This window comes from Thermobia domestica, chromosome 18 (assembly GCF_964235325.1).
Source record: "Thermobia domestica chromosome 18, izTheDome1.hap1.1, whole genome shotgun sequence".
Classification (NCBI taxonomy): domain Eukaryota; kingdom Metazoa; phylum Arthropoda; class Insecta; order Zygentoma; family Lepismatidae; genus Thermobia; species Thermobia domestica.
This window is the reverse complement of record NC_137471.1, coordinates 118,672,935-118,687,323: the sequence shown is the minus strand read 5'-3', so window position 1 is coordinate 118,687,323 and position 14,389 is coordinate 118,672,935. Positions and strand designations below refer to the sequence as shown.

At 34.4% G+C, this 14,389-nt stretch overlaps 1 protein-coding gene across 1 annotated transcript in view; it reads right to left on the bottom strand.

Annotated features, from left to right (window-relative positions):
- Positions 1-1,639: 1,639 nt before the first annotated feature.
- LOC145675225 (uncharacterized) overlaps positions 1,640-14,389 on the bottom strand; it is a 38,630-nt gene continuing 25,880 nt past the window's right edge. The window contains exon 4 of the mRNA XM_081745606.1: positions 1,640-1,961. Within this exon, the coding sequence (XP_081601732.1) occupies positions 1,640-1,961 (322 nt within the window). The remainder of the gene's footprint in view (positions 1,962-14,389) is intronic.

Here is a 14,389-nt window from a genome sequence, read left to right as displayed (position 1 = left end):
ATGTTTTAAAGTACTGAGTCCCATTCATTTTATCTATGTACTAACTAAATGATATCCAATTTTAATGATTAAATGCAATGGTGATATTTAACAGAGACTAAAACCTATACTGCTTTCATTATTGTTCTTCAATTAATATCGTTTTAAGTACCTCATACACGACTAGTGATGGGCAGTGGGTATATTTCTTGTAGGGAAGGAAACAAAAATGGGAATATCCCCGGTTTTTCCCCTGACATATAAATTCCCGGAAAGGAATTTATTGACATTTCTTTACTTTATTTTACAAGTTATAAGAACCATATAAGTAATCACTTTATTTTCATTTATTCTCATTTATTTATCGGTTTTAAATAATTTCGAGGTTAAAAATGATATTAGTTGACTGTACATTACATAAATAATTCATAATATGATTTTTAAGTTCCATTTTTATTTGCACTAGAATATAGCAATGTACTAATTTATGAATAACCAAAAGGAAGCAGTTTGTAAAGTAATCTATAAGTTCTGTAAAGATAGAGGTGAAGTACTATCAATACACCCCGTACCACCGTCAGTAACAGAAGTTGGTCTATCTGCTGACTCTGATTCGAATTTCGCTCTCTGAGAAAGAATCATATATTGAATAAAGAAACTCTGTAGTCGTAAATACATATACTTTTAAAATGTAATGTTTACATATCAATATTTTAATTGCTTCTCAGGATGTTTCATTAGCACCAGTGTTTCCTGACCTGTGTTAATTAGAATTTGTTTTCATCCTTTTCCATTGTATATGCATGTACCAAGATTTGTTGGCGAATTTTTATAACACCGTTTATATTGTTTGAAAGAGTGTATCTTTTAAAATTAGGGATTTAATAGTACACTGTGAGAACACAGTAACAAAGCACAGAGTACCTCAAATCAACATTTTGTTCATATGCCATCCCATACACTGCCACCTTACAATTTTTTTGAGGGAGTACGTATGTTTTCTGTCAGTTACTAACCTAATTTGTTTATAACATTTAAAAATTTAATATGATTATAATATTAGTAGTAGGGTCAAGTTTAGAATAAACCCTTACATATAAAATTAAACTTTTTAGTGGTGTAAAGGTATGTGAACTTTCTATACCAGATGTTTTTCCTACATATTTGATAGCATAAAACATATTGTAAATAAACACACATATATGCGTAGTCCATAAATAACATAAAATAATAATAAAATAGCATGATACCGTTCATAATATATATTTTAAAGAATCCTCTGGAGACAACAGAAATAAGTATACTGTGATAAAAACGAATTTTATTTCGAAATCATAATATAGTAATAGAATGCAAGTTTCTTTGTGTTTGCACATAAATTATCGTAATATTCCTATATTTGGGAATTTCCCCGGAATATTCTCGAAAAATATCTACCCGGAAATCCACCTATCACTATACAGGACGAAAGGCTTATGTCAACCCCAGTCACAGCTTGAAACTTCTGAGTCTATCCTGGAATAAATGAGCAGAATTGTGCAGTCTTTAGGTTGAGGTTACATGTACTTTTAGCGCACAATGAAGTTTAAAAATGGAATGCACTTTAAGTTGTAAAGTTTCCAGAAGGTGCATTTAAATAACTTTTCTTCTATTCCCATACTTAAAAATTAAAATTATGGGCGATTCCTCGCAGGTACGGGATCATATCATTCTCATCATATTTTTTCACAATTGTAGACAAACGCTTTGTCAAATTTCTATAAGTAGCTTTTTTCTGTGGAGTGTGACCAGCCACAGCCTGCTCCAAACGAAATTCTGCTATCGATTGTTCGTTCTGTATAGCTTCCAGGTATTTCCAAATCGATGGTCGCAACGAGTTTATTTGTCCATAGAATCTTCTATGCCAAGCTTCCAAATTGTTATTAGTGCGAACACCATCCTCAAGAGTTGTATTATACTGATTCCAAGAATGAATGGGGAACCTTTTAAAAATAGAAAATAAAATAATTAGATAAAAATACATAGAGCTATTAAGAGACGTAGCCAACTGAGATAAGCTCATAATACGTCCACTATTTTGTGATTAAACGATTATATGTATACAAATAACAATCTTCATAAGAATGATTATATTGAAAGAAATACCGTAGCACCGTATGTATCCTCCCACTTCCAATTATACTAGGTTTCTTACTCAGCATTTCATAAAGTATTAGAACCAGGTTCGGTGCGAAACAGAACATATTTGTTAAGTCCAAATGAAGCTGGTCCTTCCCACTAGATTGCAAGAATTGTCACTCTCATATATTAAAAATACAACTGTATCTGCGTTAAAACTACACCAACATCTACATTATCGCCAAAATCATAAGAACAATTATCACTACCATAAATTATTATTTATCCAAGACAAATTTCTCCTACAACGTGGAATCTATTAGTTTTAGAATTCCAGAAACTAGTAAACTTCTGAGACTCACATATGAATAAAGGTTTATTGAACAGGGCGCAAGAATCACTAACGCACGTGGAGTTGGTCTCTGGTTCCTAAATGACTTTCCCTGAAGGACGAAAAATATTCAACAATAACACCAGGTATGATTCTCATTGTGAAGGAGTGAGTCCTACTTTCATGAAGATTCCATGAAAACTGATTGTTTATCCTTCTTGTATTTGTATGTGCTTCAGATTCAGCGAAGTTTCATCATTCAAAGAACAATTGCCAAAAAATTGGAAGTTCAACTTCTTTCTTACCAATGACAACACTCACACGAAGACCTGCAACTAGAAGTGCACTATCGGAACAATATTCCGAACGATATGAGTGTCACTGCAAGGTGACATTGAATAATAATCAGCAAGTATAAGTTCCTATTAGTGTAGGACTGTCATGCAAAATTTATCAAATGCCAAAACATTCTTTCAGTAAAAGTCTGACTTTTCAGTTAAAGAAAGAAAAGAATAGCACACTTTCAAACTTTTAAAACAAGCTTTTTTTCCTATCTTCCAATTCTTTTCACGATGTTGGGGCTGCCTTCTTTTAAACGGAAAATTCCTATTGTAAAGCCGTTGTCCAGGCTGTCTTCGGCTTTAAGACTGGGAGATGCCAAATATTAGCATATTTTTAGTACACTAAATTCGCTACTTATTATATCATGTAACGTTGGTTTCTTTATTAGGTTTTCTCGCTTTGGAATTAAAAACAAATGTGAATCATTTTTCTAAAAGTAAGATATCCAATTGAACACAGTTTATGTAAAAACCAGTAGAAATTATTGATAATAAAAGTGAACCATTAAAATACACTTTTCAAGGCAGAATGTAACACACACGTACATCTATCTATCTATCTATCTATCTATATATATATATATACGGTACCGGGTGCGTCATTTATAATGTCAAACCTTGATGACGGAGAAACCAAAAGAGAGATAGAAGCGAAACTTTGCACGAAGCAACTATACAAAGGGGCACATTGGTAGACGTATTATTTGACATCACCGGATGAACAGTGTTGCCAACCCAATATAAAGTTATGATTTTTTAAATGGAACGACCTAAATTGTATTTCATAATTTAATTCAACACTAAAAAGGAAGACGAAAGATTTGCTACCCGTAGGTCAGTGTTGCAAACTTCTCGAGAAATAACGTTAAATATGTGTCACATTTAAACGCCTTTTGCACACACAGGGAGTGAGGTACACACTAGTTTTGCACAATAATTTAAATATTGGCCAGAACGGTTTAAATTGACACCAAGTTTAGATGGGCCCGTTAAACAGTGTTGACATAACAGAAAAGACAAAAGTCGAGTTTTAATATGGCGCAATAACTCGAAAAAGGCCATAAGTACATTACGGTTTAAAATTTATAGGACAATTTGATATGTTATAAGAAGCATTCTCAGGTTTATTTGAAGTCGATAAGTCAAGTACTTACCGAGATATTCGGAATTTTATAAAAGCTGAGAATTTTGCGCTGTAGAAGTTGATAACGCTGTCTCAAATTCCCACTTTTTCCTTCAACGTTGAGGAATTCGTCAAGAAGTGGTTGAAATAAAATATAAACATTAATAAACACACATACGTTGAAAAACTTTTTTTCAGTACTTGAAGTGACTGATTAAGCGTAATTTACTGGATATGAAAAAAACTTAAGGAAGTAACAGGACTTCATATGACAAGATAATACAAAGACGTAGAAGACATGTAGGTACCTAGTAGCTACTTTCGCACTATGAAAATATTTATCCTCTTATAAGTTTGGGACACCAAAATCAAAACAATCCAATACTCGCACCACTAAACGATACGACAGGTCAAGCTGCTTTACTGTGGCAAATCTGGATTGAGCTACGAAGGTATGTATCATATGTTTGAAAGATTTGCACATACTGATATGTAGGGTTACCAGAAGTGTTCTTTTATGAGATACAGGCCCGTAGCTAGCTCGAAAATTTAGGGGGGGCCGGTGGAAGTTAGGGGGGCCCGATCCAAAAATATTAGTTCATTCCATATTATAGTTCATTTGCAAACCTACCGTGAACATTTTAGAGGGGGCCAGTAAAAATTTAGGGGGGGCCCGGCCCCCCCTAGACCCCTCCTGGATACGGGCCTGAGCACATATACTGTTTTTCAAGGTATTCACTTTCCTACCCTCTCATTTTGAAGTGGAATATTCTTTTGTACTTTTTTTTTAATAATGCGTGACTCCTGACATGCTGAATACTTTTTCCATGTATACTATCTGTTAACAGGAATTGGTAACATGCTGGCAATGTACACAGTGAGTATTGGATTGTTTTGATTTTGGTGTCCCAAACTTATAAGAGGATAAATATTTTCATCGTGCGAAAGTAGCTACTAGGTACCTACATGTCTTCTACGTCTTTGTGTTATCTTGTCATATGAAGTCCTGTTACTTCCTTAAGTTTTTTTCATATCCAGTAAATTACGCGTAATCAGTCATTTCAAGTACTGAAAAAAAGTTTTTCAACGTATGTGTGTTTATTAATGTTTATATTTTATTTCAACCACTTCTTTACGAATTCCTCAACGTTGAGGGAAAAAGTGGGAATTTGAGACAGCGTTACCAACTTATACAGCGCAAAATTCTCAGCTTTTATAACATTCCGAATATCTCGGTAAGTACGTGACTTATCGACTTCAAATAAACGTGAGAATGCTTCTTATAACGTATCAAATTGTCCTATAAATTTTAAACCGTAATGTACTTATGGCCTTTTTCGAGTTATTGCGCCATATTAAAACTCGACTTTTGTCTTTTCTGTTATGTCAACACTGTTTAACGGGCCCATCTAAACTTGGTGTCAATTTAAACCGTTCTGGCCAATATTTAAATTATTGTGCAAAACTAGTGTGTACCTCACTACCTGTGTGTGCAAAAGGCGTTTAAATGTGACACATATTTAACGTTATTTCTCGAGAAGTTTGCAACACTGACTTGCGGGTGGCATATCCTTCGTCTTCCTTTTTAGTGTTGAATTAAATTATGAAATACAATTTAGGTCGTTCTATTTAAAAAATCATAACTTTATATTGGGTTGGCAACACTGTTCATCCGGTGATGTCAAATAATACGTTTATCAATGTGCCCCTTTGTATAGTTGCTGCATGCAAAGTTTCGCTTCTCTCTCTCTTTTGGATTCTCCGTCATCAAGGTTTGACATTATAAATGACGCACCCAGTATATATATATATATATATATATATATATATATATATATATATATATATAACAACATTTTTTCTTAAAATATGCCACATAACTTTGTTTAAACAGGCATATTTTCCTTTTGTAGCAGAAATATTAGAAATACTCCTATTACATGCGATTTAAGATTCAATTACTTATGGAGCAAACAGATTTGTAAAGAAGATAGCAATACCTCAGGTTACATTGCTATAGTAATTCGCTATTTCTTATTTTCAGAGTTGTGTCAACTAGTGGTGATTTCAAGGAGTGGCCCGTGAATAAGTTCTATCCCCCTAAAAATCCTGCGAAATATTTCTCGTGCACATATTCCAATATGCTGAATGTGTTATCAGTATTTCTTCAGTAATATTTGCCACCCACTCCAGTCTTGCGAGTGCGACGTAATTCACTCGTCACGTGTTCGGTGAGCTGCATTACAGTTTCACAAGAACTCTTCGCTCCTGCACATTTACGACAGAAAGCTTTTCTGGAACAGGTTCGGAATAAATTCAATATTTACCGTCTTTTCCTGCGTAACTAACTTACTTTTGTTCGAAGCAGTACTTATATGAGGACGATTCTCAGAGCTTTATTATTTGTGTTTTATTTCTTTCTTTCTTTCTTTTTTTTTTCGTAATTGGCATTCAATAATGTTTAATTTTTGAATATGAAATGGAAGATGAATTCATCCATAACTATTTGCTTTGAAAAAGATCAAAGAGCTGTAATCCATTTTGTGTGTTCTGAACGTGGTTGTATTCTGAGTGGTTATTATTACACTTCCATTAAAATACGAACCTTAAGAGGAAGGAGATAAAAATAATATCTAATAACACATTCCCTCCTTGCGATGAACGGGTATATCTACTAGTGTATAATAAAAATAAGGCCAATTTAAATGATATAAAGTTCATATGTTACGTGCCTAAATGCATGCAAGTAAGAAATGGAAATATGAGTACCGCTAGTAAACTTTCTACAAACTGCTGCTTACTGTGAAGCTATCATTCTGCTGTTGCAAAAGTTCAAAAAATATGCATTTCTATTTTTAAACTACACGGCTCTGCATGCATTCTGTAAAAATGAATAAAATTTTCCGAACTGGAATTTGGCTCTGATTTCAAATATGCAATTAGTTTTGTCTTATATCATGTCAGTTCTTTTTTTTTTTTTTTTTTTTTTTTTTTTAGAATTCGACATATTCCAGAAACAAGGTTTAGAGGAAGAAGTACTTCTGTGTATGGAAAAAAACTATTAAAAAACGTGAAAATTTTACTTCCTCCGCTGCCTATAAAGTTAGGCGTCATGACACAGTTCGTGCTCTAAATAATAATGGTAAGCATTTAAAGTATATAGGCGTGGTATTTAGTACTATGAGCATTGAAAAACTCACAACTGATATATTTGCTGGTCCACAGATAGAAAACGTCTCAACGACACCATGAGAATACCACGTTCCAAATGGAGAAGAAAGATTGTCAAAGCCTCAGGAATGTTGTAAAGATCATATTGGGTAATACAAGAAGTTTTGATTATGAACATACAAGATAATATCTTGGAAATCTTGGGTGTAATATGTGTGTCTAACTCCAGTTTTCAAATACACATTTAGAACATTTCCCACACAATCTTGGTCTCCATTGTGAAGAACAGGGTGAACGCTTTCACTATGACTTAAAGAATATTGGAAAGAGGTATGAAGGCGGTTGGATCATTAATGTGATGGCTGACTTCTGCTGGTTGCTGAAAAGGGAGAATATAGGCGTTATAACTCCTGGAAAAATTCCAAAACGAAGGAAATTGTTTCATAAATTATAGGCTTATGTATGATTAATTGTTCAGTCAAAAATAATATTAAGTATAGATTGGAGCTTTCATTTCTTATACCCGCAAATTATACTTAATATTGTTTCTAACTGTACCTATTTCAGTAAACTCTGGTATTTATTTGCATTTATGTGTATTTACTTACTTTCGTCATTTTGAAACCACTGTATGTACATGAAAAATATATGTTACGTATTTTATATTATATTGTAATTTGCACGTATTGATGTACATATACCGTCCCTTTTCGAGAGAAACGTGACGTGATGTTGGGGAAAATTGATGCTATATTTGTCATCAGGATCCAAAATTATAAGAAAATGCCACTCAAACGAAAATGATCGGAATCTCCTATTTTCTAATGCATAGCAGTATATCTTTAATTGTTCGTTTTGATTTTCAGAGCAGTTTGAAGTACTCTTGTGTGAGAAACGAAATTTCTGGTAACTACTTTCAGGAAATGATGTTTGTTTATAATTTCAAAAGTAATTTAACACCAAAGCAGTAGATAAAACGACCTAATAGGGTCCTTGGTTCGATTTCAGGTTGAGCCAAATTATCTTTGTGGTGGACAAACACCGTATGAGCGGGCTTTCTCGAGGTTGTCCCATTTCCTACCACTATCTTCATTCCACCATTTCATTGATTTCTCATCATCACCGCCTCTTTTAGCCTATCCGGCATAACTGAGGAATGTAAAACTTAAACATCCATTTCATTTTTTCGAGCGATCTAGTTTGGCATTTGAGGTTGAAGCATTATCCCACAGCACTGCACACAGTTCTTTAACCGAATTCCAATGTGGTTGCGCATTTCTCAATGCTAAATTTTGTAACGGTGGCCCACTAGCGTTCGTTGTTGTCAGTAAGTTAATGTTCATGCTGTACCTCAAATTATTTCGAGAGATTGCCATGTGACATACCTTGAGATTTACATTGATATGCAGTACATAGGACTTTGCATATTTATCTGAACGTAAGGGAACTTCCAAGCCGTTGGATCTGACACAATTTGACCAAAGCTGAGAAAAACCTCCAGTCAATTTTTGTATAGAAATGTTCAAAAATTCAACTAGGGTAAGTGAAAATTGTGTACTACATCGATATGTGAGATAAACTTGGATCCATTCACACGATTCACAAAAAAAACAGGAATTCGCCGTTTCAGCAATTCACAATGACCCCTGACCAACGAAAGTGGTTCCTTCAAGGAGTTATCTTAATCAAATGATTGTTTCAGTTATATCAGTTATGAGGCAACCATAGCTTTGCAAGATCGAAGGACAGTAAATGCTGTGATATACACAATAATTTTCTTGCCAAACGTCATCAATGAATTATAAGAAATGAATCCATATGGTCACATCACTCTCAACCACCATTCCGTCACAGCAAATTACGTAATTTATTGATTGTATTTCAGTGAAAATGTCGAATTAATGACCTACTGACCTTATTTAAGACACAATAACTTTGTATAATTCCCACATATTAAAAATAATATACTTGGTGTGCGATTTCTGTCGCTTGAAATTTTCAAAGAACAGTTCTAATATAGTTCTTCAAAGTGCTGTGAAAATTAAAGGAATACGTTCAAACAAATAAAGATAATTTAAAAGTAAAAGATTAAGGATACCCAATAAAATACAATTGGAAAAATTACGGAATTTTGAAAATTTCGGAATTCGAAAAAATCCAATGTCGGAAAAATCCAGTAATTCGGAAAAATCCTGAATTTAGATGATTTTTTGATTCCGGAATTTACTAAAAATTCCAGATTTCTTCTGTAATCCGGACTTTTTCCGAATTCCGATATTTTCCGAGATACGGAAAGTGAAATTTCCGATTCCTGAAAATATTTTTTTCCGGAATCCGGATTTCGGAAAATTTTGGCCATTCTTAGCAAAAATATATATTTTCCCGAATTTTATAATATCGACACACTAGTGTTACTGTAGGTAGTAGTTTGCAGATTTTTTCCAACAGCCCTCGTATTTAATGTATCCTAATATTTAAATACAATAATAATGAAAATTGGAACATTGTAATTTAAGGGTAGGGCAACATCATGACGCGGGGACATTTTCTACAAGCTCTTGACGGGTGGTAACTCTAAGAAAAAGGCCAATACCCTGCATTTCGATACCCTGATTATCATAAATAACTTACGTCACCTCTAAACCTAACTTCTTTTTAACACTAGATGAAATAGCATACAAGCCAATAAATTCATCTCATACTTTTCCAGTGGACGAATCTACGACATATTATTATGATGATCAATACGAGAGCATCGAAGCCTAGTTAGAAAATAACTTGTTATTTTACTCAGGTAAAGAGAAGCTTCAAGCTAAGAATTATCTAATGCCTTAGGGTGCTTAAATTCACCAATGATTAAGAAGAGTTGGTATTCAGTTATATTTCTAACAATTGTATTTTGATTTACAATAACTAACTACCGAAATGTTTTCTCACTGTGCTTTTGTCTCTATGTAAGATTGAACAAGAATTTTAGGAACGATCCCCAAAAATGGATCAAAACGTTGTGATCTTGGCGGAGAATTTTAGAAATGATCCAAAAATGCATCAAAAGTTTCTGATTGAAATATATTGAATCTTTTGATGCATTTTTGGATCAGGGGCCTAATAAATTTTGAAAACCGACCCTAAATCGAGTTTTCGTACTTTAACGGAATAAGCACATTATATTGAGTGCTAAGTAATAGTTTGGATTTGCTTACACTAGCAGGTGAGTCATTTAAACATCTTTATGAAAATATCTGGAAAACTACAAATTGGATTTTAAAAATGTTGTAACAAATGTTGTTCGTCTTGAAGGATGATATCCAATGATAACAGACTCGACGCCCCACCCCCACAATAGAGATCGGAGGTGGTCAAATTTCAAATCTTAAATAGCAACTCCCATTTTTATTGCCTATTCGGATTATCTGTGAAAAAAGTACGTTACGTTCGTATTGAGCAATTTTCCGTTGCTTTTATATAGCGCTGTAATCGACAAAAAATAAAATTGACAAAATAAAAATACCCACTCCCAATAACTTGCTTTTTCATCCATTCTGCCAACAAAGATAAAGCGCCACTACACGAACACACGCACATATGTTTCTTCCGCCATGCACTGAGGATTCTCAGAGGATACTTATAATGAGTTTTGGTATCCTTGTAGAGGAAAAAGCGTGCCTTTTTCGCTAAACAAAAGCGTTTAGCCGGTTAGTTGTTTGGTAACGCATTTTTTGAGAATGTTCTGAGGTTTGGAAATGCTCTTTTTAAGATATTTTTACTTTTAGTATAGGAAGTAGTGAATTAATGTTTTTTTTTTTTTTTTACAGGGTGACATGTACTTAAGAAAATTACCATACGCCTATTATCTTTCGCAGTACACGAATATATTAACACATCCCCACCAATAATATTATATAACAGAAAAGAATTTCTTGTTAATCCCTGCCAGTGATTAAAATACGTACTAAGTAGAGTATTTTCATATAGAATTTTATGTATTTCCGCTCATGCATAATGTATTCACTGTATAATACTGCACACAAGTACCGTTATGAATATTTAAGTTTCTGTACCCTTTCTGAAACGGAAACCTCCAGTAACGGACAAAAATTCATGTCCCATTTGTGTCCGTTACTCAGAGGTTTCAAGGTAGTATCATTGACAATAATTATATTGTCTATGTAGAATACTTGAAGAGAGTACTTGAAACTAGACACAGAATTTGCCTCCTTATGGGTCGATTCGACCCTAATTCACAGAAAACGCACCCGAACTTGCTCGTGCCCATCTGCAAACACCGTTCACAAATGATAAGAAAAAGTTCGAAATGGTGACTATTTTCTGCTATACATTCATTATCATTCAAATTACCGTCTATGACGCAAGGCCTGGGATCATGAGTCGCAGTCCAGGGTCAGACTCTCGCTGTAAATGTAACAGTTGCAATGTGTATTGCAGGAAACGGGCACCATTTCGAACGTCTGTTTCAGTAAACAATGGAGATGTGTGAGAAGTAAAGAAACTCTCCTAAAACAAGCGCCCCGATGGTGAAAGGCCAGAAGACTCACCTGAAACAAGCACCCCGATAGTGAGAGGCAAGAGCACTCACATTAAAAAAGCATCCCGAAGGGAACAAATTAGTCCTACACCCACGTCGTTGTTATTAGGGAAGGCTAAAACTAGGTTTCAATACATTGATATAAATAAACCATGAATGTTTCCAACTGCTGTCCACTTCAGCGACATCTGTGATAGAAGTTACACTAAAAATGTGGACAAAGTAAAGCATCCAGTTCCGGATAAGATGGTATTGGTGGAAACGACTATGGTCATTTCATAGCATTTGCGAAAATATCAAAAATATTAATTTTTCTAATCTGATGTGATTCTTGAGATATTGTTTTTGAACTGTTAGCAACCCATTTCGATTTTGCCGATTACAATACCATCTATCACGCAACGAAAGAGTGTTCTATACGCAAGTTACGTAATTCTTTACGGACAATTCGAATAAGCAATAAAAGAACGGGGTTCCAATTTAAGATTTCAAAGTTGACCATCTCCTATCCCCGGGAGGCAGGGATCGTGTGTTGCATCATTGGATGTCCCCGGTCGAGACAAACAACTTTTGTTACAACTTCTTAAAAATCCGATATTTAGTTTTCCAGATATTCCGAAAAAGGTTTTAAATGTCTCATTTTTAAGTATTTGTATTGCGTTTTGACTTATGCCGATTAGAGAGACATCTACCATGCAACAAAATAGTATATTCAACACAAGAGTTACATATTTTCCACGGAGAATCAGAATATGGAATAAAAGATGAGGATTTCTTTCTACGATTTCAAAGTTGAGCCCCTCCCCTTCCCTGGGGATGGGGGCAGGGGTCGAGTGTGGTATCAATGGATGCACTCCTTCAAAACGAACAACTTTTCTTACAACTTTTTAAAATTCGATTTCGAATTTGCAAATATTCACAAAAAAGTTTTAAATGCCTCATTTTTCAAGTGTTTGTAACCAATTTTCATTTTCTCGATTAGAGCGCAATCTCCCACACTTCGCAATAATATGTTCAATACAAAATTTTTGAATTTTTTAAAGGAATATCAGAATAGGCAGAAAAGGGATTCCTAATTAAGATTTCAAAGTTGTCCCCGCTCCCGCTCCCGGGGTCGACTGTGGTATCATTGGATGTCTCCTATCGAGACGAACAACTTTTGTTACAGCTTTAAAAAATATATAAATAATTTTCCAGATAACTCCAAAACAGAGTTTTAAATGTCTCACCCGGTATATGTAGTTCTCCAGATATAAGGCCTACAAGACAATTTTTGCCTGAAATATATTGGAACTTTTGATCTAAAAGGGATCACCATGAAGGAAAGAAAATGATATACAGTTTTTCATCGCTAAAGCAACTCACTTCCTTAGTAATTTACCATCTCATTTTGCTATCCATTTTTCGTTCGAAATTCTATGATTTTGTGTAGGCAATTGTGATGCATTTAGAAAAAAACGTACCGATATTTTACCAATTCTTCATAAATTACTAGCTTAGATAATGGTCTACGCATCAACTTGACAAAATTGCTCTCCTTTCGAGTTTAAGATCAAATCATGTAACAATTTGGCATCCATTATTTTATAAACATATACCCATCAGTGATCACAAAACTGGCGGATGCCAGAAAAAATACCCCAAGGTGGGTGGAGGGACGGGAAAGACGAAATTTTAGCCGTTTTTGGTTTGCCTACAGAGTTTTTGCTTCCTGAAAGTTGTGTGGTGTACCAGGCAGGCATCCACCCCGAAGCTCTGAAAAGACCTTAATTTTTGCTCATCACCCACAGATTGCGGGAAATGGTTGTTTCTTTTTCTGTGTGTGAAGAAAATTTCCAGGAAAAGGGTAATTTATTTCCCTTAGTTTTGCAACACTGCAAATTGTTTATTTTTTTGTTTGGCTACAGTGTAATGTGTTGTTAAGTCATAACTATTCTCGTTGTTGCTTGTTACAAAGCTATACCTTATATCAGTGAATGCTGTGTTTTCTTGAAATAATACGAAACGTCTAATCATATACGTTGCAGAGATTAGACAAACAAGGAAAAACCAAAGATATTATGTGTTTCTCACATAACTCCGTTGATTTCATCATACCACGCTGATGTATTAATAACAGTAATGTATTTTGTTACGTGTGAGGAAAGTTCACACCAAGAGACCATGTAACCGACTACTATTTCTGTTTAACAAACATTTTATAACATACATCTAAAACTAAGAAGAAAATTGTTTACCCTAATCTCCCTCGGCCCTGAGACCGGTCCTTCCATTCACTCGACCTTCCTGTACCAGAGAAACCAGATAATTATGAATTGAACATTAGTGACGAATCTGACACAGAAGATGCTGTGTTGAATTCTGAGGTTGCACCTTAAGATACAGAGTATATTCCACCAAATTCAAATGCGATTCATAAAATGACACAGTGTGAACTAAATTATCATATACGGGATTTAGAATTGCCGAAAAGGAAATCAGAATTACTTGCTTCTAGGATGCAACAATATAATTACTTGGAAAAAGATGTGAAAATTACGATATATTTTTATCGTTAAAAAGAATTGGTACAATTCTTTTCCACAAGTGACGGTGTTTCTTATTGTAACAACATTGATTGCCTATTCAGTGCCTCAGGATACGAGCATAAGCCAGAGGAATGGTGTCTCTTCATTCATTCATCGAAGATAAGCTTGAAAGTTGTCCTTCTTCTATTTTCTGTGAATTACCTTCCTTCCCTATTGAATATTGCACATGCATGAAAGAATCCTACGAAAACC